This window comes from Corapipo altera, unplaced genomic scaffold (assembly GCF_003945725.1).
Source record: "Corapipo altera isolate COAL_440 unplaced genomic scaffold, ASM394572v1 218, whole genome shotgun sequence".
Taxonomy (NCBI): Eukaryota; Metazoa; Chordata; class Aves; order Passeriformes; family Pipridae; genus Corapipo; species Corapipo altera.
The window spans coordinates 300,944-320,571 of record NW_020885072.1 but is presented as its reverse complement, the minus strand read 5'-3'; the positions used below and the strand labels follow the sequence as shown (position 1 = coordinate 320,571).

At 62.5% G+C, this 19,628-nt stretch overlaps 5 protein-coding genes across 6 annotated transcripts in view; all 5 read left to right on the top strand.

Annotated features, from left to right (window-relative positions):
• Positions 1 to 876: 876 nt before the first annotated feature.
• Positions 877 to 4,581, top strand: LOC113959936. The gene is given in 9 exon segments (XM_027669242.1): positions 877 to 1,915; positions 2,615 to 2,794; positions 2,946 to 3,156; positions 3,337 to 3,410; positions 3,413 to 3,439; positions 3,515 to 3,710; positions 3,775 to 3,823; positions 3,825 to 4,149; positions 4,238 to 4,581. Coding segments are annotated over 9 exon segments (2,349 nt in total). The 3' UTR covers positions 4,486 to 4,581.
• Positions 4,582 to 5,948: 1,367 nt separating this feature from the next.
• Positions 5,949 to 8,683, top strand: LOC113959927 (membrane-spanning 4-domains subfamily A member 12-like). The gene is made up of 7 exons (XM_027669234.1): positions 5,949 to 6,116; positions 6,326 to 6,445; positions 7,058 to 7,114; positions 7,236 to 7,367; positions 7,713 to 7,826; positions 7,927 to 8,010; positions 8,261 to 8,683. The coding sequence occupies exons 1-7, from the start codon at positions 6,027 to 6,029 to the stop codon at positions 8,279 to 8,281; spliced, it is 618 nt and encodes a 205-aa protein (XP_027525035.1). The 5' UTR covers positions 5,949 to 6,026; the 3' UTR covers positions 8,282 to 8,683.
• A 5,076-nt stretch (positions 8,684 to 13,759) lies between these two features.
• On the top strand, positions 13,760 to 16,300 carry LOC113959926 (membrane-spanning 4-domains subfamily A member 15-like). The gene is made up of 6 exons (XM_027669233.1): positions 13,760 to 14,074; positions 14,217 to 14,336; positions 14,529 to 14,585; positions 15,168 to 15,323; positions 15,894 to 16,013; positions 16,148 to 16,300. Exons 1-6 carry the CDS (start codon positions 13,904 to 13,906, stop codon positions 16,154 to 16,156), a joined length of 633 nt encoding a protein of 210 aa, XP_027525034.1. The 5' UTR covers positions 13,760 to 13,903; the 3' UTR covers positions 16,157 to 16,300.
• Positions 16,301 to 16,403: 103 nt separating this feature from the next.
• CCDC86 (coiled-coil domain containing 86) lies at positions 16,404 to 18,276 on the top strand. The gene is made up of 4 exons (XM_027669232.1): positions 16,404 to 16,789; positions 17,149 to 17,278; positions 17,604 to 17,678; positions 17,898 to 18,276. Exons 1-4 carry the CDS (start codon positions 16,419 to 16,421, stop codon positions 18,015 to 18,017), a joined length of 696 nt encoding a protein of 231 aa, XP_027525033.1. The 5' UTR covers positions 16,404 to 16,418; the 3' UTR covers positions 18,018 to 18,276.
• Positions 18,277 to 18,919: 643 nt separating this feature from the next.
• LOC113959912 (acyl-coenzyme A amino acid N-acyltransferase 2-like) overlaps positions 18,920 to 19,628 on the top strand; it is a 4,186-nt gene continuing 3,477 nt past the window's right edge. Inside the window, exon 1 of one of the 2 annotated variants that reach the window (XM_027669213.1) lies at positions 18,920 to 19,060. In XM_027669213.1, coding sequence (XP_027525014.1) covers positions 18,954 to 19,060 — 107 coding nt within the window. In that variant the 5' untranslated portion in view covers positions 18,920 to 18,953. Of the gene's footprint in view, positions 19,061 to 19,286; positions 19,300 to 19,628 lie in introns of those variants that run through there. The other variant, XM_027669214.1, reaches the window with a different exon arrangement.

Here is a 19,628-nt window from a genome sequence, read left to right as displayed (position 1 = left end):
CCGCTTAACGGAGGGGGGGCCCGGGGTCACCCTCTCCACGCCCCGCCCGAGTCCCCGCCGGGCCGCCCCGGCCGCCCGAGCCACCCCCGAGCAGCCGAGAGCCCCTGGGAGCGCGGCCCGAGCCCCCCCCCGACCTGGCCCGGCCCGGAGCAGCCCCGGGAGCCGCCATCGCCACATCGCCGGAAGTGCCGCACGGGAGCCGCCATCGGTCCGTCCGCAAACCCGCCCCCCACCGTGCCACGGCCCGGCTGGGAAACGCGCCCGCAAGAGTAGTTCCGCCGCATCCCAGTTCCCCCCGCGCGCACCGGGAAGGGGGGACCGGCCTTGGGGTTCTCCTCCGGGGGTGGGGGGAGGTCCCGGAGTCCCTCAGCGGCCTCGGGAGGTGCTAGAAGTGGGTTCCAGGCTTTGTGCTGGGAGACAAACTGGTTTTGTTGGGATAATAAAAGCCCGGAATGGTTCGACTGGGATAAGGTTCCATTTTATTCCCGGTAGCTGGGTTCGGATTCAGGAACTCGGGATGGAAATGCTGTGGATCACACAGGGATGGTTTGGTGGCTGCCGAGCAGGGCTTACCCTCCTCAAGGACTCCACAGTGTCCTATGGGACAATCCATGTTTTCCATGATAATCCATGTTTTCCAGGAGGTGATACCATCCTCCTCCTTATCATCTCTGGGAATCTTCCACCTCCTCTGCTCCACAGGGCCCTCCATTGCCCACCAGAAGCCCCTTTCTCCCCCCCACCCCGAGCCCTGGGGTGACCTGGGGCTGTGACATCACAAGCAGGGCTGTGACATCAGCGCGCCGTCGCCGGGCAACACCGGGAGCCACCCCTCCCCAGCTCCCAGGGATATGGGATATGTGCCATCCCCACGGGATGGGGGGAGTCATGAGCAGCGTCCTGCCGGGCTCCCGGAGCAGCCGAGTGGCTCCAGCTGCTCCCAGTTCCCCCATGGCTCCCGCTTTTCCGGAGGCTCCCGTGGGCTCCGTGCCATGCAGATGCGGCCCCGGCTGCTCCCCCTGTGCCACAGCGGCCCAGGAGCTGCAGGACCTGCTGGTGTCCGTGTGTGCTGGGAACGGGAGGTCCTTCCCAAGGGTTTCCCTGGCGTGGCAGGTGCTGTGGGAGGACCTGGAGAAGCTGGTGGAGAGAGGCCACCTGTACTGCTGCCTCGGTGATTCCTGCTGGATCCCAGGTGGGAAAGAGCCCGTGGACAGCTCTCCCTACTCCCTGGGAGACGCGGGAATGAGCAAGGCCAGCTCATCCCTGAGGGTGCACGTGGCCAGGAAAAGCCTGGAAGTCAAAATGGGAGCCTGGCCCATCCCAGTGGTGCGCTCCCAGGAGCGGGTGGAGCGGCAGGAAGGGTCATCCCAGCCCCCCAAGAGCCTCCGTTCCTCTGGAAGCCTCCCGTGTTCCCAGGAGCGGGTGGAACGGCAGGAAGGGTCACCCCCGCCCTCGGAGAGCCTCCATTCCTCTGGCAGCCTCACTCCTTCCGAAAGCCTCCCCCTCTCCAAGAGCCTGAGCGATTCCTGGCGGGCTCCAGACGGAGAGGACGCCGTGGACAGCTCTCCCTGCTCCCTCGGAGCAGCGGGAATCAGCAGAACACGCTCGTCCCTGAGGATGCACGTGGCCAGGAAGAACCTGGAAGTCAAACTGGGAGCCCAGCCCACTCCAGTGAAGAGTTCCCAGGAGGAAGTGGCACAGCAGGAAGAGCCCTGGAGCCACCAGTGCCCAATCCAAGGATCCCGGGACGCTGCGGTGGTGCCAACTGGGAACAGCCTGGGCTCGGTGTCGGAGAAGATCCTCCAGCAGCAAAGGGATCTGGAATTCCCCCATCTCCAGGGAGCTTTCCCAAGCTGGCTGTCAAATTTCAGGAGGAAGTTTCTCTTGGCAGTTCAGATACTCCTGCAGATCCTGTGTTTGAAATAAATAAGGATTTTCCCAAAAGAGCTGCCTGAGTGTTCCCACTGCCCTGGTGTTTATTGGGATAGGGCTCCTTCCCTCCCAGCAGCTGGGTTTGGATTCGGGATGGGAATGCTGTGGTTTGGTTTCCCTCCTCAAGGATTTTGCAGTGTCCCATGGGACAATCCATGCTTTCCACTGGGACAGGGCTGGAACAGGGACAGGGGTGGGGACCAGGAGCAGGGCTGGATTGAGGACAAGTGCTCAAGCCCCTTGGTTTTCCCTGGAAGGAGGAAGGTCTGGAAAGGAGCCCCATGTGTGTGCAGGGGGTGTGGGAATACCCAGCTTCCCCCTGGAGACCCGTGGCCACCGCCCTTTCCACGGGGGTTAAAAAAAGGCACCAGTGGGGGTCATCCCTCCATCTCCATTATCCCAATGGATGCTCCCAGGGGAGGGTGGTTTGTGCTCTTCCTTGCAGCCACGGCCTGGGCTCAGGTTGGCCTGGGAAAGCGGGTGTCTGGGGGGTCTGGGGACAGGGACAGGGTGGGTCCCCCTGCCCTGGACACAGTGAGGAGGACCACGGCCTCAGTGCCTGGGGCCACTCCCCTAAAGGATCACTGTAGGGATTCGAGGTCCAGCAGAGCCTCGAGCTCATCCTGGTGCATCCTGGGGTCCCCAAATCCCTGTCTCACTCCTCCTCCCGCTCACCTGCCAGTCTCTGTCACGTGTGGCCCCTCGTGGCTCTCGGTGACGGTCCCGCTCCGTGTCCTGGGGAGCCGTGTGGCCGCTGGGGAGCTGATCCTGGGCTCTGGATGTGGAGTCACCAGTGCTGACAGGGATGGATTCCGGCTGGAGCACCCACTCCTGGGCTGTGGGACCACCCTGGAGGTGAGGAGCAGGGACACACATTCCCGATGGGAATGGGAGTGGGTTGGGAATGAGGGGACCCTGCCAGGGCTTGGGGCAGGGAAGGAAACCAGGTGGGACTGGTATGGAGGGTCCCCCCAAACCCCCATCCCAGCATTCTGAGAGCACTGCTGAGTGAGGGGGTCACCTGAACCCTGGCCTGGGCATTCCTGGGGGGCCGGGGCGAGGGGGAAACCCCCAGCCCCAAATCCAGCCCCAAACCCACTCCTTCCCACAGCTCCTCCCGGACAGAATCCACTACGGGAACATCCTCCACTACCACCCCTCGTCCAGGGGGCCTGTGGCTCATGCCAGACCCTTCTCCCTCCCTGTGGAGTGTAACTACCCCAGGTGAGTGGGGAGAACCCTCCCAGGTGCCCAGGATTCCCCAGCAGAGACCCTTGGGAGCCAGGGCTCTGAGTCCCACGTGAGCCCCCCGTGGGATCCATCCAGGAGGGATTTGGGAGGGAGGGTGTGGGGTTGTCTGTATCAGGATGGGGTGCCCTCACTCAAGGATCCTCTGTGGCACAGGACAGGCACCATTTCGTCCATGCCCATCCATCCCACTTGGATCCCCTTCGGCTCCACTGTCACCCACCAGAATGGCCACGCTTCGCCCTGGCCGTGTTTGACCGTGAGTGGAGGAGCCCTGGACCCCCTCACCCCGCAGGGCAGGACCCCCTGTGACCCCCAGGGCACCCCCTTCCAGGTTCCTGGTCCTCCCGCCCGTCCCACCCCTCCTATTCCCTGAGGGAGCTGATCAACGTCCAGGCGTCCGTGGGCACCGACCCCCGGGAGCCCCTGAGGGTGTTCCTGGACCAGCACGTGGCCGCTCCAGGCGCTTCCAAACGGCTGGAATTCCGTGCCATCGCTGACAACGGGGGAGCTCCGCCGCTGGAATGGGGGTGGGGGGGGACCCTCTGGGGAAGGGGTGGCAGTGCCCGGCTCGCCCCGTGTCCCACCTGGCAGGTGCCTCCCGGATGGGCAGCTCGGCTGCTCCCGCTCCCTCCCGCGGCGTTGGAAACCACTCCCTCCGCTTCCAGCTGGACACTCTCCTCTTCCCAAACCTCTGCGGCAGCCAGGTCCGTGCCAGCGGGGGGGGCTGGGGGCACGGGGTGACACCTCCAGAGCCTGGTGGAGAATCCACGAGGATGTTTGTCCTGGCAGGTCGCTGCCACCTGCGGGCTGTGGCTCCAGGGGCCGGAAACCTCTCTGGAAAAGCCTGTTCCAGCGACCGGGAGGCATCTGCCTGGCATTCCCTGGATGCTGGATTCACTGGATTCGACTGTTCGTGCTGCGGGTCCCCAAAAGGCTGTGGGAGGCGTCGACGTCTGGCTGGTGGAGGTGAGATGAGACCCCCCCCACCCTTGGTGGGCTCCCTGAGCCCCGTGGGGGGCGATTCCCGCGCTCCATGGATCCATCCTCCCTGCAGGGCTCCTGGGAGAAGCCGGTGTCCACCTGGGGCTGCTCTCGGCTCGTCCCAGCCCGTCCCCAGCCCCTCTGGAGCCCACCCCGGCCCCCCCTGCCCGCCCCTCGGTGCCTGTGCTGCAGGGGGACAGAGGGACTCAGGCTGGTGTGAGCCCCCCATGGATCCGGGGGCAGGGGGGGCCTGAGGGTCCTCAGGTACCCACGGTGACCCCCGGGAGCCCCCCCGCTCCCGCCGAGCCCGTCGCTGCGTGAGCATCCCTGTTTCGGGAATAAACGCGCGGAACTGCCCGCGGCGGCCGTGGGTCCTGTGGACGCCCCGGGGGTGCTCGGTGCTTGGGGGTGGGGGGCTGTGACACGTCCCCACTGCCGCTGCGGACCCCCAAAAGTCCCACTGGGCTCCCTGGGGTGCTCTGGAGGGTGCTGGGAGCTGTGCGGGGGGGATATGGGCTGGAATAGGGGCACTGCTCCCCAGTTCCCAAAGCTGCTTGGCCACGGCGGGGCAGGTCCTGGGGCTGGGGGGGACGTGGATCAGAGGGTCCTTGTGCCACTGTCTCACCTGGGGGACACGAGCTGTGCCTGTCACTGTGGAGTCCTGGGGGGAGGGATTTGGGGATACAGGAGAGTATCTTGTACCCCACTCATTCCCAGGGCATTAATTCTTGGATTTGGGGTTTAATGCCCTGCCCGGAGCTCCTGGCTCCTTCTCGGGGCTGGACACCCTAAAAACAGGGGGAAACCCCCTGGGGGCAAAGCCAGCGCAGGGGGCAGTGGCTGGGATGAGTGGGGGGGTCCCATCTCCCCCTCCCTCCTGCTCCAGGGAGCAGATCCAAGGAGGATATTCTGGACCATCCCTGTCTGGGGAAAGGGGTGCCAAGCAGACCCAGGGGGAATGGTGCCTGGGCAGTGCCCCGTGTCCCCCGCAGCCCCCCTGGTCCCCCCCTCCTTCCCCCAACTCACCCGCTCCGCCGGGAGGAGCCGCAGGAGCCCTAATGGCCCTTGATGGATTTATTCTTCCAGGAATTCGCGGCGGGGCTTTTTTTTTTTTTCTTTCTTCCTTTCTCTCTTTTTATTTTTTTCCCCCCCTTTATTTCTGAGCTCCTGTAAACACGGCCTGGATCTGGAAGGGGGTGGGAGAGATGGGGGGGGACACAGAGCTGGGGAGGGGGGTTGGAGGGGTTCTGTGTCCCCAGAACCCTCTTTCCCTCCTCTCCCTTGGGTTGGGGATGAGCAGCTTTCCCCGGGGGGGCTGCAACGTTGGACATCGCCCCACGGAGCATCTCCCCCCCTGCCCCACGGAGCAACTCCCCGTGCCCCACACGGTCGGGGTCCCCACGGAGCATTTCTCCCACCTCCTGCCCTCCGTGGGGACGTGGGGGAAATGCTCCATGGGGCATCTTCCCAGCCCCCGCGAACATCTCCCCCCACCCCACACAGTCCCCCGGGGCATCTCCCCCCGCCCCACGCAGCCGGGGGACCCCACAAAGCGTCTCCCCCCACCCCACACGGGCGGGGTGTCCCATCTTCCCTGCCCCATGGAGCATCTCCCCCCACCCCCCGCAGCCGGGATGTTCCACTTTCCAGCCCCCCCCCCCCCGCCCCCTTTACGGGGTGATTTTTGGGGGGGTTTTGGGTTTGGGCGGTGCCCGGGGGTGTGTGTGATGCAGCCGCTGACGTCACGGCGCCCGGCCAATGGGCGGCGGGCGGGGCGGGGTGTGGCGGGCGGGGTGTGGCGGGGGCGGCCCCGGTGGGAGCGGGGCTGCTCCGGGGGGGTCCCGGCGCCCCCCGATCTCTCCATGCAGGGCATGGGGAGCCTCCGGCTGGGCAACCGCGCCGTCATGTACACGGCGGAGACCCTCTCCAAGGGCAAGAACCGCGTCATGGGGGTGAGATTTGGGGGGCACGGGGGGGGGAGGGCTCGGGACGAGGAACCCCTGGAAAAACCCCCCCTCACCCCGTTCCCGGGGGATTCCCATCCTCCCGCCGATCCCTCGGGGGACGCTGTGGGATCAAGGCGCCCCCGCGGCCGGCGCGGCACCGGAGGAAGGGGGGCGGTGGTGAGTTGACCTCATTCCCGTCCATCCCGGTCCCGCAGACCATCCAGATCATGACGGGATTCCTGCACATCGGCTTCGGGATCGTCCTGACCACGCTCACCAGCCTCTACACCTCGGTGTTCGTCATCGGAGAGATCCCGTTCCTGGGCGGCGTGTCGGTGAGCGCGGGGCGGCGGGAACGCTCCTGCCGGGAAGGCATCCCGCAGGGAAAGGATGCCCTCAGGGGAAGGAGTGCCCACCCTCCGGGAGGGGTATCCTCTGGAAAAGTTTGCCCACCGAGGAACCGATGCCCCCCAGGGAAAGAATCCCACCAGGGAGCGATGCCCACAGGGAAGGGAATCCCGCCAGAGAGGGATACCCACCAGGAAAGATGCCCACCGGGAATGATGCCCGCTAGGAAGGGAATCCCACCAGGGAAGGGATGGGTACCAGGGAATGATGTCCACGAGGAAGAGAATCCTGCCAGGGAATGATGCCCAGCAGGGAATGATGCCCACAAGGAACAGAATCCTGCCAGGGAACGATGCCCACCAGGAAGGGAATCCCACCAGAGAAGGAAGGACACCCACCAGGGAACAACGCCCACCGAGGGAGGGAATCCCACCAGGGAAGGGATGCCCACCAGGAACGATCCCCCCTGGGCTCCCGTGGCTCCCAGCCACTCCATCCCTGGGCACAGGGAATTCTGCTCCCACAGATGCCAACCCAGGGGGGTGTCCCCGGGCGGCTCTGGGGGTGCCCCTGACCCCCCCCGTCCCCTTCCCCCCCAGTTCATCATCTCCGGCTGCCTCTCCATCGGCGCCGAGAAGAGCCCCACGGAATGCGCGGTGAGTGCCGCCGGGAGCGGGCCGGGATGTCCCTCCTGGATCTTTGGGGGGAGTCTCCCGCCCCCCTGATCCCCCCCCTGACCCCCCCCGGGCCCCCTGAGAGCCCCCTGAGTGCCCGCAGGTGAAGGGCAGCCAGACCATGAACGTCATCAGCGCCATCTTCGCCCTGCTGGGCATCGTGGCCTTCATCGTCGACCTCAACTTCAACGTGCTCTACCACTCCAGCCTCGACTACCACGGATACCTCGTCCTGGTAATCCTGCTTTCGGGAATCCCCGCCCTCGGGAGAACCCCCCCCCCCGGGCATGTCCCCCGCCCCTCAGAGAGGGGTGTCGTGGCACTTCTGGGGTGGGGGTTCGGCGCGTCTGCCGGCGTTGACCTATTTCAGGTCGGTCCCTCGGGAGATGACTCACCCTTTGGAAGCATCCGCGGGCCGGAAAATCGGCGGGATGGCGGGCTCGGAGCGCTCACGGAGCCGGGAGTGCGGCGGGAGAGGAGGGGGGAGCCCCAAAGCGCGGCCTGGGGTGGGATTCCTCCTGCCGGGCGCTTCCCGGGGAGGTGCTGATGGGGTTGTGCCCCCCCCCCCCCCACCCTGGAGCTCGCAGGGAACGGGATTTCCATCGTGCTCCTCATCTTCACCGTCCTGGAATTCTGCATCGCCGTGGCCACCGCCAACTTCTGGTGCCGGGCCACCCGGCTCAGCTCCAACGAGGTAAGGAATGGGATGGGGGGGGGAGGCTGGGATGGACACCCCTCCCCCCAGAGCTCTTCCCTGTTATCCTGGTGTATCCCATGATCCCGGTTTCTCCCAGTCCATGCTGATCGTCCCCAGTGCCACCCGTGTGGACCTGGCCGTGCCGCCGGCGGAGCTGCCGCAGCCACCCAGCTACACCGAGGTGATTCCCGATCCCAAGGAATACCTGGGATAGGAGCGCAGTCGGGATTGGGATGGCCCCCCCCTGCCCCGGAGCAGCATCCGATCCCTTCCTGCGTGACAGACCCCATCCCGCTGCCCTGGGAAAACACCCCCTTCCCGGAGAGCATCCCGGAGCATCCACCTCTCTGCTCCGGGAATGGGGGAGGAGATCCCAAAATCCCGCTGAGGGGTCACCCCAAATCCTTTCCCCCTTCCCGCTCTCCTTCCAGCTGGCTGCTCCTGAAGTCTGACACCGGAATGGGATCCTGCCTCCATCGCTCCCAAATCCAGGGCTACGGCATCGTCTTCCCGCTGGGATATGCTGGTCCCACCCCTCCAAAAGCCAGCGAGCCCCCCCCAAATTCCCACTCTCCTGCCCATCCATCTGCCCCCGTGCCTGGTCTGAGGGGCATTCCTTGCTGGCTGCTTTGGGAAGGGGCTTCTCCATGCGGGACTCTTGCGGAATTCCTGCCCGTAAATCCCCAGTGGGATTCTGGGATTCGCTCCTGTCAGGATTCAGGACTTCCCGGGGTTCCGGTGGCTTGGAGTGATCCCGACGTGTGGATCCACCGGACCATCTACCTCGGCTCGTCCCGCGTTGGCTTGGTTTTATCTTGGGAATAAACGCTCGGTCCGGGCTTGTGGCTCCTGAACTTGGGAATTTTCAGCGTGGGAGTTACAATTTCACACCCCCCCAGACCTGGCTCCCCGTCAGGAAAAGGGCTCATCCCGCCTGGTTCAGGGGTACCTGCTCTCTCCCAAGGGAATTCTGCCCCCTAAGCCCCTGCTACCTGTTCCGTTTCCCAACCCCCCGGGATTTGTTCTCTCTCCAACCCCCCGGGATTTGTTCTCTCCTGGGATTTGTTCCACCCCCCCTAAACCCCTGGCACCCGCTCCCAAGGGATTTTTGTCCCCGTGAACCTCCAGTGCCTTCTCTCCTGAGGTAATTCCATCCCCCTTAACCCCTGGCACCTGCTCCTGAGGGACTCTTCTCCCCCTAAACCCCCAGTGCCTGCTCCCGAGGGAATTTTGTCCCTTTAAGTCCCTCATACTCCTCTCTCCTGAGGCGACTCCATCCCCCCCAAACCCCTGGCACCTGATCCCGAGGGATTTTTGTCCCCCTAAATCCCCAGTGCCTGGTCTCCTGAGGGAATTCTGCCCCACTAAGCCCCTCTCCTGAGGGAATTCCACCCCCTTCACCCCCCATACCTGCTCCCCTGAAGGAATTCCACCCCTCAAGCCCCTGGTACCTGATCCTGAGGGAATTCTGGCCCCCCCAATGCCCTCTCTTCATGGAATTCCGCCCCCTAAACCTGGGTACCTGCCCTCCTGGGGGAATTCTGCCTCCCTAAACTCCTGCTACCTGTTCCCTCTCCCAGTGGAATTCTGTCCCCCCTAAACCCCTTGTAGTTGCTCCCAAGGGAATTTTTCCCCCCCCTTTAACTCCCAGGACCTGCTCTTTCTCCCGAGGGAATCCCACCGCCCCTAACCCCCTGGCACCTCATCCCGAGGGAATTCTGCCCCCATAAACCCCTCTCTCCATGGAATTCCGCCCCCTAAACCAGGGTACCTGCTCTCCTGAGGGAATTCTGCCCTCAGACCCCCCCTCCCACGCTATTTTTAGCCGGGCCGGAGCAGCCGGAGCGCCGCCGGTGACGCCAGCACATCCCAGCACATCCCGCTTTTTCCGCCGCTGGAGAAGCTGCCCCCGGGGCTTGAGCTGCTCCCCGGGGTGACACGGGGACACCGGCGCCATGTGCTCCCCGTTCCCACGATTCCGTGCGGCGGGAATGGAGCGGAGGGATCCGAGGGGCTGCGACCCCTCCAAGAAGATCCCTCGTTTCTGGGGTCAGGAATCGGAGCCGGAGCCAGAGGGCTCCGGGATCATTTTGTCGGCTCCTGACGAGCTCGTTAGGGATCCACCCTTAATTATCCCGCACCCGTAGGGATGCCGGGGGACCTAACGAGCATCCCAGTGGCATCAAGTTACTTAGGGAGCATCCCAAACTCCTGGAAAGCCAGGAGGGAGACCCCAGTGCCAATTTTCCAAGGGGTGGGAGCATCCTGGGGACTTCTCAGTGCCCTATGGGGGGATCTCCTCAGTTTTGGGGACAGGATCCATCCCAGATCTCCCCAGAGCGGGATCAGTGATGTCCTCCTCGAACATTCCCTTTGGTTTTCGGGTGTTTTCCTTGTTTTTCCCAGCCTCCCCGACGCTCCGGCTGCTCAGCCAAAGCCTCATGGATTATTCACTCCCTGTCGGTTATTTCTGGGCCCAGCTCTGAAAAAATAATGAGCCTGATCAGTAGGAAAGGCCCCAGGGATTTTGGGAATGGGATGAACAGGTTGTGTCTACTCACCCCGTGTCCACAATCCATTACTGCTCCGGAGCATCCCAGCCTCTCTCCCAGCTCCACAGGGACCACCAGGAAGCCATTCCAACCCTCAGCCAAGCTGGGGGATCCATCTGTGTTTTCCCAGGGTGGTAGCTTCCCAGGAAAGAGGTTGGGAATCATCCTCTCCCTCCTCGGGATCAGAGTCAGTTTTCCCAGAGTATCCCGGTGTTTAGGTGCAGCTTTCCCTGAAAATGCTGGAGTAAGCGCTTAAAGTTCCAGGGAAATGTGGAGGGAGTTAATATATCTCTATTTTTAGGTGGGAATTTTCAGCCCTGGGGGGGGATTGGGCAGTTTTCCTTATGGATTTGATCCCGAGCTCCATAAGTGTCCCTCATGGTGATGCTGCCACCCCCTGCTCCGTATCCTCGTGGACATGGATAAGTGGGATAATAAAGGGATAATAAAGGCTGAGAGCTGCTCCCAGACTGCATCCATGGGCTTTCCACCCAGGAGATCCCCAAGGAAAGGCAAAACTCCATGGAGGAGCCAGGGAGCAGCTGTGAGATGGGCTGGAGGGTCCCAATGGCTCTGTGTTCCCTGGAAAAGAGAAGGATCCAGGGAGACCTTGGAGCACTTTCCAGTGCCTAAAGCAGCTCCAAGAGAACTGGAGAAGGACTTTGGAAAAGGGATGGAGTGACAGGGCATTGGGAATGGCTTTCCACTGCCAGAGGGTGGGAATATTGGGAAGAAATTCTTCTCTGTGAGGGTGGTGAGGCCCTGGAATGGATTTTCCAGGGAAGCTGCGGCTGCCCCATCCCTGGAAGTGTCCAAGGCCAGGTTGGAGCAGCCTGGGATAGTGGAAGGTGTCGGGGTGGGAACGAGGTGGGATTTAAGGTCCCTTCCCACCCAAACCATTCCAGGATTGTCAGTGGGAGTCGGTGCCAGCGAAACCTTGGAGACGCGCCAGAGCTTTTCCGCAGGATCTGGAGTTTTACTGGGAGTAAGTGGATCAAAGGCTGGAATGTCACGTGAGGGGGTGACAAGACACATCTGGGACAGGGTTTGGGAGCGATGTCCCGGTGTCCCAAATGCCAGGGTAGGGATAACCCCAACCTCCCCCCCCCGGCTCCCAGCTCCGGATTCCCTAATCCGGGATGGACACAGCGGGGTTTCACACCCTTGGAGGAGGCTCCTCCAGGGAATTGTGGGGACAACACAGGTGACATTCCTGGGATGACATACCTGGTGTGTTCGCAGTGGCACCTGTGATGTGATTCCTGGGAATGCCACATGGATAAAAGCCAAAAAAAAATCCTGTGATTCATCCCAGAAAACAGGACTTTCCTTCCGGAATCGCTATGGAAACAGCCCCGTGGGAAGCAGAAACACCTGGAAGCAAAGCCAAATGTTGACTTTTGGTATTTTTATGGGGATATAAAGTTTGTCCCGGGAAGCAGCAACCTTCTCTGGAAGGAATTTCTCCGCCTCAATCTATTTTCTTTGGAAAAAAACCCACGGGTTTTTTGGGTTGGAAAAGGGATTTTGGTTCCACCGGACTTGTAAATTTATCCCGGTGGGAAGGGACTTTTGGGGGGGGGTCTCGCTGATCCCTCCTGAGTCTGAGCATCCAGCCAGGCTTCCCCCATCCATAATTTCCCCTGAAAGAAGAACGGGAAAATGAACATTAAAATCCAAGGAATGTACTGTACGTATCAACAAAGCTCGGAATTCCTGCAAATAACGGGCTGGAAAACTCCACTGCTTCCCTGCATCTGCTTCAAAGCTTCACCTCCTCTGGAATCCGCTCCCAGGACAAATCCTGACGTCCTTCCTTGGGCTCCAGGCTGCACCTGGGTTTACTTTGGAAGGGGAAAAGCCCTTTTTCCATGGATAACTTGCTCGGAAAGGGGTTGTTCTGGGGGCCGAGGGCAGTCTCCGGCTGAAAGGCTGGAATTGCAGGAATGCTGCAGGATTTGGAAGGAAATCCACCGTGTAGGGTGGTTTTGGCTGGGAATTTGAGCCCTGGATACGCTGGAGGATAAAGAGGGGATCCCAGAATTTCCACGGGGGGCTCAAGTGTTCCTGGAACGAAATCCCTGGGATTGTTAGGATTGGGGTGTTGAGAGGGAGAGGGAGCAGCAGGAATTAAAGGCTCTGAGGCACCAGGATTGCGCCGAAGGGGTTGAATCTTATCCATGTCCGTGTTTTTCCTGGAAAGCTGTGCCTCCAGATGCGGCCCTTTACGAGGCCAAGTGCTTCCATCAGGGATGTGGGATGGAGGAAGGTCACGGATGGGATGGAAATGCGGGTCACTCGTTGCTCTTTGCTTTCCAGGTCTGTCGTTCCAGCTCTTTTCTGGGATCTGATTCAGGCTGGGTTTGGGGGTGTTATCCCATTCCCTGGATCCTGGAACGGTTTGGGTTGGGAGGGACCTTAAGGATCATCCAGTTCCAACACCCTGCCACGGGAAGGGACACCTTCCGTTGGATCGTCCAACCTGGCTCCAGGGCTGGAAGCCTCTCCTGAGCTCTGGAATGCTGTGCTTCCAAACCCGGCCTCTCAGCTCCCTCTAGGGCCAAAAGGAAGGAAAAAAACACTTTCAGAAGTTGCTCCACCTGCTCCTAAAATCCTCAGCTGGAGGGTCCTGCCCCTTCCCGGGGTGGTGGCAAACCAAGCTCGGAGATGCCGGAATCCCGGACCTCAACATTCCTAAAAGTTCCATCAAGAAATTCCTGCCCTGCGCCCTCCGAACACCCAGGAAACCTGGGGAGGATCCCAATCCTCCTGGAAAATAACACACGGCTGTTTTCTGGGAAGAAGGGGCCTCCGAATCCCTCGGGATCCCCTCTCCATGTGCGGTGGCTCCGTTCCCAGCCTGAGCTCCCATTTCCCATCGTAAACAATGGGATCTCCTTTCCGGAGCCGGCTGGGAACCCCACAGATCCCTCCCGGGTGTGCCCCTGTTGGGAACAAATCCACAGGGATGGAGAAAGGAGAACCCCCAAAAATGGCAACAAAGGAGCTTCCTGGGCACCTAACGGGGTTTATAAAGTTCTCTGGTTCAATCCATGTTTTTCCTGGGAGATGGGCAGGACTGGCTGGCTCATCAATGGTCCTAATTAGCACCTCATTAGGAGCCACGCTGACTGCAGAGAAGATTCCCAAGAAAAGCATCCACGATTTGGGATGGAAAGGACTCACTCAATGCCAGGAAAGGGGGGTCTCCTCCAGGAGCATCCCATGGGATAAACACCCAACCCGTCCCTAAGCTGCCAAAAAATCAACCCACCTCGGCTTCCCAAATTCCCTCTCCCCGTGCAGGATTTCGGGAGCCTCCGTTGGCAAAGCCGCCCCGTTGAGCAAGAGGGGCCTGACGAGAATTCCAGGCCGGAGCTTCCCGCAGGGAGCAAAGGGCAGCGGGAGCGCGGCCGTGCCTGCCCAGCCCCTCCCGGGGATTTTGGGACAGCGGAGGGAGGAGGAGGAGGGACAGGAGGATACCTGGGTGTCCCTGGAGCTTCCCAGGCTCCTTCCCAGGCCATGGCGGCCACCACGGTGACGGAATCCGGCGGCGTGAGGATCATCACGGAGGTGATCCCAGCCACGGATCCGCGGGCGGCACAGCTGGTGTCGGGATCCAGGGAAGCTGAGCCCGCCAGGACGTCGCTCCCAGTCCAAGGCTTCCGGAGGGCTCATCCCAAGGTGTTGGGGGTGAGACACGGCGTTCCCGGGGATCGGGGATCCACAGGGACTGTCCTGCTGGAGGTGCTCCGCCTGTCCCCAGTCCCTTCCTGGGGTGGGATACAGCTCAAAACAACGGGATTGGGATCCCTCTTCCCACATCCTTCCCCAGACCATCCACATCTTCACCGGGATCATCCACATCTTATTCGGGATCATCCTGACAGCGTCGGAGCATGGAAACCCTTCCCTGCCCATGGCCAGCGGGATCCTCTTCTGGCTCGGGGTCCTGGTAAGCTGGGATGAACACCTGGGAATCTCGGGGAATCCCAGAGGTTTGGGGGCAATATTCCCTGGCCTCCAGGTCTCCTCTGACCCCTCCCGCCTGTGTTTGTGCATCCCTGGACCCCAATTCCCACCAGGAAGGGTGACAGGGAGTGGTGTCTGTTTCCTGACTCCCCCGTTCCCGCTGTTTTCCGAGCAGCTCCTGGTCTCGGGATCTTTGCTAGTGGAAAGTGAAAAGAGAGACAACCTCGTGCTGGTAAGACCCAGGCTGGGAGGGATAATTGGGATAACGTGTCCCCCCCCATTCCTTATGTCCCTTCCAGGGGCCGCAGGGATCCCTCCACAGCCTGGATTCATCCCGTGGGATCCACAGACAGGTCTCCCCACAGGGAAGTGCCCAGCGCTTCCTACCTGGAGCACAGGATGGGGTTCAGGGCCTCCAGGAGACACTGGGGGCCTTGTGGAGTCACTGTGGGATGAGGGGGAATACAGGCCCAGGAGACCCTCGAGGCCTTTTGAAGTCACTGTGGGATGACGGGGACAAGTCCAGGAAATCCTTGAGGCCTTCTGGAGCCACTCTGGGATTAGAGGGACAAAAGGTCCAGGAGACCTTCTGGGCCTTTTGGAGTCACTGTGGGATGAGGGGGGGGGAAAAAAACCAGGTGCAGGCCATCCTTGGAGCCTCCAGGAAATCACTTTGGCGCGAGGGGGACAGAAGGTCCGGGCGACCCTCAGTGTCTTTGGGAACCGCTCCGGGATCGCAGGGACGAAAAGTTCCGGCAGATCCCTCGTCCCTCTTCCCGGGGCTCCGCGTCACCGCACCCGGGTGACCCCACAGGTGCGGACCTGCTGCGTGCTCAACGCGGGCGTCGCCCTCGGGGCGCTGGTGGCCACCGCGGTGCACGGCGTGGCCATCACGCGGCTCCCGCCCGGCTGCGAGCGCCGCCTGCCCCTCCACATCCCGCCGGAATGGTGCCTCAGCCCCCACAGCAAGGTACCCACACCGGCCCGCGGGCACGGGGCTCTGGGAGGGATGGAGGAGCCTCCCGGTCCCGCTCAGGTGGGGTGTCCAGGGGTCCCGGTCCCGCTCAGGTGGTGGGTTGGAACCTCCTGATCCCACTCAAGTGGGGTGTCCAAGGCTCCTGGTGGGGTGTCCAAGGCTCCTGGTGGGGTGTCCAAGGCTCCTGGTCCCAGCTCAGTTGGGATGGAGTCTCCAGGTGGGGTGTCCAGGGATCCCGGTCCTGCTCAGGTGGTGGGTTGGAACCTCCTGATCCCACTCGAGTGGGGTGTCCAAGGCTCCTGGTCCCGGCTTGGTTGGGATGGAGTCTCCAGGTGGGGTGCCCAGGGATCCTGGTCCCGCTCAGGTGGTGGGTTGGAACCTCCTGATCCTTCTCAAGTGGGGTGTCCAAGGCTCCTGGTCCCGGCTCGGTTGGGATGGAGTCTCCATGTGGGGTGCCCGAGGCTCCTGGTCCAGCTCAGGACCAGAACATCCTGCTCCCGCGGTCGGGCGGAGGATCCTGGTGCTGCTCCAGGACCTTATCCCGCTCTCTCCCCATCCCGGCAGATCCTGAGCAACGGGTTGGATTCCACCTTCGTGCTCCTCAGCCTCCTGGAATTCTGCGTGGCCGTGGCGGCCCTGGCGTTCGGATACGAGGCCGCCCGGCAGCACAGCTACACCCACATGGTGAGGGGGGGACCGGGACGCACCCCCAGATTCCTTGGGAATCCCTGGAATGCTGGTCCCACCTCTTCCTTGGGCCACCTTGGAGACGTCTCTGTGCTCCCAAAAGCTGGTTTTCCATGTTTTTCCTTTCCCAGGCGCTGTAGCGATGGACAACCCTCCCCCCCGCCCTCCAAGGACCACCGGACCCTCCCACGGAGGTGCCACATCCCCGAGGGGGGTCACCGGTACCGGAGCCTCGGAGCCTCCCTTGCCCGCCCCAGTGCACCAAATAAAGGCCTCTCCCCCCATCTCATCCCACGCGTGTCTCCGGGGGTCGCTCGGGGTGCGGGGGGGGTCTCGCCCCGGGTGGGTTTGGGGGGGGTCCGGGGGTCCCCCCGCTGATGCACAGCGCTGCCCCACACAAACATGGCGGCCGCCCCACACAAACATGGCGGCCGCCCCACACAAACATGGCGGCCGCCCCTGAGCGCCGCGGGTGCTGCCCGATACAAACATGGCGGCCGGGGAGACCCGGCGGCTTCGCTCTCCCGCCCCGAGCGCTCTCTGACGTCATCTCCCCGCGACGCAGCTAGCACGTGGGCCATGGAGGGGGAGAACGGCGGGACCCCGGGATCGGGATCGGGAGCCACCCCCGAGGGGCCCAGCGGGGCCGCCCCGGCCGCGGGCCCGGCCCGGCGGCGGCGGAAAGGCGCCAAGAAGCGGCAGGAGGCGGTGGCAGCCATTCCGCGGGGCAGGCCCAAGTCGGGGAGGGTGTGGAAAGACCCCGGGAAGAAAAGGTGGGAGCGGGAAGGGGGAGCAGGAATTCGGGGGAGAGGCGTTTTGAGGGGCTCTAGTGTCCCCCAGGGCTGTTTGGGGGGGGATCGAACTCGGAGGGGGTCTCAGAGGGGGCAGAGTTTGGGGAGGGTCACTCATGGGGCCGTGCAGGGACTCCGGAGTTATCCCATGGGTATCCATAGGCTTAGGAAGGATCCAGAGGGGACAGGGACACTTCGGGGTGGTCCTGAGCGGAGGGGTGGGTTTGGAAGGGATGCTGAGGGGAGTTTCATGGAATTCTGCCCTGAGGAGTTTCTGGAGAGGACCCACGGCCGCATCCCGGGGTTTCTGGGGAGCCAACACATCCCGTGTGCCCGCCCAGGTTCTCCCACATGATCCAGGACAAGGCTCTCCGCACCTCCTGGGCCCGGAAGATGAAGGAGAGGCAGGAAAAGAAGCTGGTCCGGGATCTGGCCCGACAGCTGGAGGAAGGGAAGCGGAGGGAGCGAGAGGTAACGGGAGCTGGGAATTCCCACCTTTCCCATGCACAGTCCCACATCTCTGCCCTCATCCCGGCCTTTGGAGCTGTGGCTGATCCCAGGGCCGTGCCAAACCCCGGGAAAAGGGCGGCTGGGACGGTGAATTCCCTGTGCTGCTGCCAAATCCAGTCACATGCTGCTACTCACCGACTCGGAATAAACTCCCCCCGGGTCAGTCTAAGCCTCATCCGGGCTGGAAAAGCTGCTGGAGTGACGGATTTCACGCTTGGGCAGGCGTCGGAGCTGGTTTGGGTTTAATGCCGGAGGGAGGGATCCCACAGGGAATGTTTTGGTGCAGGAGAAGAAGCGGCGGCGGGAGGAGAACCTGAAGCGGCGCCTGGAAAACGAGCGGAAAGCAGAGATTGTCCAAGTGGTGAGTCCCAGTTTGTCCCCTCTCCCGGGCGGGAACAGCACCGGGAATATCCCACAACGTCCAGACTCCATGGACCGCGCTCCGGTTCCTCTCCCTGGCTCTGTCTTTAAGGGAGCAGCCTGGGCTAGGGGATCCGTAAGGATCATCCCTTAAGGTCCCTTCCGACCCGAACCACTCCAGGATTCCACGAAATCCCCCTCTCTTTTCCCCGTTTTCCAGATCCGGAACCCCCTGAAGCTCAAGAGGGCCAAGAAGAAGCAGCTCCGGCGGGTGGAGAAGCGGGACACGCTGGCCCTGCTCCAGAAAACCCCCGTCCGGCGCGGCACAGCCACGGAATGAGGCGGGAATCGGGATCCTGCCGTGCCCGGGATGTGCGGCTGGGATTCCTACGGATCCCGCTCCCTTCTCCAGGGATGTTTTCTCTGGCTTGCAGGGCAGGAGTTGCTGCTGGGAACCCTCGGTGTCGGACAGACAACAGGGCGGATGATCCACAGGAACCAGCTGGATCCCCATCCCCATGGAATTGGGATGTTGCTGGAACAGAACTTTGCTTTCCCAAATTTGCCTTTTCCTTATAAAAAATGAACAGGAACTGAGACAGATTTGCCTCCAGTGGCACCACCTGGGACCTTCCCTAAGGCATTCCTGGGATTGGAGTGTTTCGTGGCCCCCCATTCCCTGAGGCTCCCCCTTCCCAAAGAGCAAATTCCCGCTGGGAATGAGCCCCAGAGCCAATTCCCAAGGAAGGGGACACATTCCTGAAGAGATGGGAGGGGGACACACCTTCTTGACACTCTTTTTTGAGGGAGGCAACACTGGGAATTTGGGGAGGATTGGAAGGGCTGGGAATTTGGGGGTGAGGGGGTTGGGTGGAAGGAAGAGGCTCAGGGTGGGAAAATCACGTGGATTTCTTCACATTCCTGGTTTTTCTTGCTCCATGAACACCCTTTTCTGCCTTCCTGGGGAGGGATGGCATAAAGAGACAATGGGGGGGACAAGAGGGGCACTGGGGTGGAAAATGGGAAGCAGTGGGAAGCCCTGGGATGGGTGGGAATGGGGGTCCCCGGAGCTTTGTCCTGGGGTGACGATTTTGGGGCCACACAAAACCTTGTGGCCCTGGGGGGAGCTGGCCCGGAGCCCCCCCGGGCAGAATCCCTTGGAATGGGAATGACGGGGGTCCCACCCACATCCAGGATGGATCGAGGGGTGCCACAGGGAAAGGGAGGGAATCTGGCGGGAGCTGTGGGGCGTGGAAGGTGCCAGCATGGCGTGAGGATGTGGGCAGCCCTCTGCCCTCCTGCTTCCCGGGTTAATGATTTCCAAGGAATACTCAAATCCCGGCTTCTCCCTCTCCAGAGCCCACAGAGCCTTTGCCCGGCGGGGTAAGAGAGCGGTGGGGGAACTGGGAGCCCATTCCCGTGGCCTCGGGGCTTGGAGAGGCTGATTTCCTGGTGGGACGGACGTGGGAGAACACGGTGCCTCCTCCCAGGGCGGGACTGGGGCCAAACCCCCTTGTTCCGCATTCCCGGAGAGGCAACAGGGAGCAGTCGGGATTGGGGGGCTCGGAGCCGCTGGAGCCCCGGCCCGGCCCCCGGGGGGCACAGGAGGAGGAGAGGGGACGGTGGGACACGTGGAAAAGGGGTGGTGCTGCTGCCGGGCAAGTTTTGGGGGCGCTGGGAGGGGGGGGGGGGGCTGGGGGCCCGGGGGGGGGGGAAAGGGGAGGGGGGGAGGGGAACTAGGGAAAGTAGGGGATGGGGGCAGGGAGGGAGGGGACAGGGACCGGGGAAGAAGGGATGAGATGAGGGAGGGGACAGGAAGCAGGGAGGGAGGGGATTGGGACTAGGGAAGGAGGGATGTGGACCAGGAGGAGGGGACAAGGACCAGGGAAGGAGGGGATGGGATCCAGGGAGGGAGGGATGAGATCCAGGGAGGGAGGGATGAGGACAGGGA

Excerpts from the sequence above, each read along its gene's own strand:
- LOC113959926 (XM_027669233.1), top strand. The coding sequence starts at position 13,904 with ATGGCGGCCACCACGGTGACGGAATCCGGCGGCGTGAGGATCATCACG. Across the intron at positions 14,075-14,216 it reads CTCATCCCAAGGTGTTGGGG|ACCATCCACATCTTCACCGG; the intron begins GTGAGACACGGC and ends ATCCTTCCCCAG. Across the intron at positions 14,586-15,167 it reads AGAGAGACAACCTCGTGCTG|GTGCGGACCTGCTGCGTGCT; the intron begins GTAAGACCCAGG and ends GTGACCCCACAG.
- CCDC86 (XM_027669232.1), top strand. The coding sequence starts at position 16,419 with ATGGCGGCCGCCCCACACAAACATGGCGGCCGCCCCACACAAACATGG. Across the intron at positions 16,790-17,148 it reads AAAGACCCCGGGAAGAAAAG|GTTCTCCCACATGATCCAGG; the intron begins GTGGGAGCGGGA and ends GTGCCCGCCCAG. Across the intron at positions 17,679-17,897 it reads AAGCAGAGATTGTCCAAGTG|ATCCGGAACCCCCTGAAGCT; the intron begins GTGAGTCCCAGT and ends CCCGTTTTCCAG.
- LOC113959927 (XM_027669234.1), top strand. The coding sequence starts at position 6,027 with ATGCAGGGCATGGGGAGCCTCCGGCTGGGCAACCGCGCCGTCATGTAC. Across the intron at positions 7,368-7,712 it reads ACCACGGATACCTCGTCCTG|CTCGCAGGGAACGGGATTTC; the intron begins GTAATCCTGCTT and ends CCCACCCTGGAG. Across the intron at positions 8,011-8,260 it reads AGCCACCCAGCTACACCGAG|CTGGCTGCTCCTGAAGTCTG; the intron begins GTGATTCCCGAT and ends CTCTCCTTCCAG.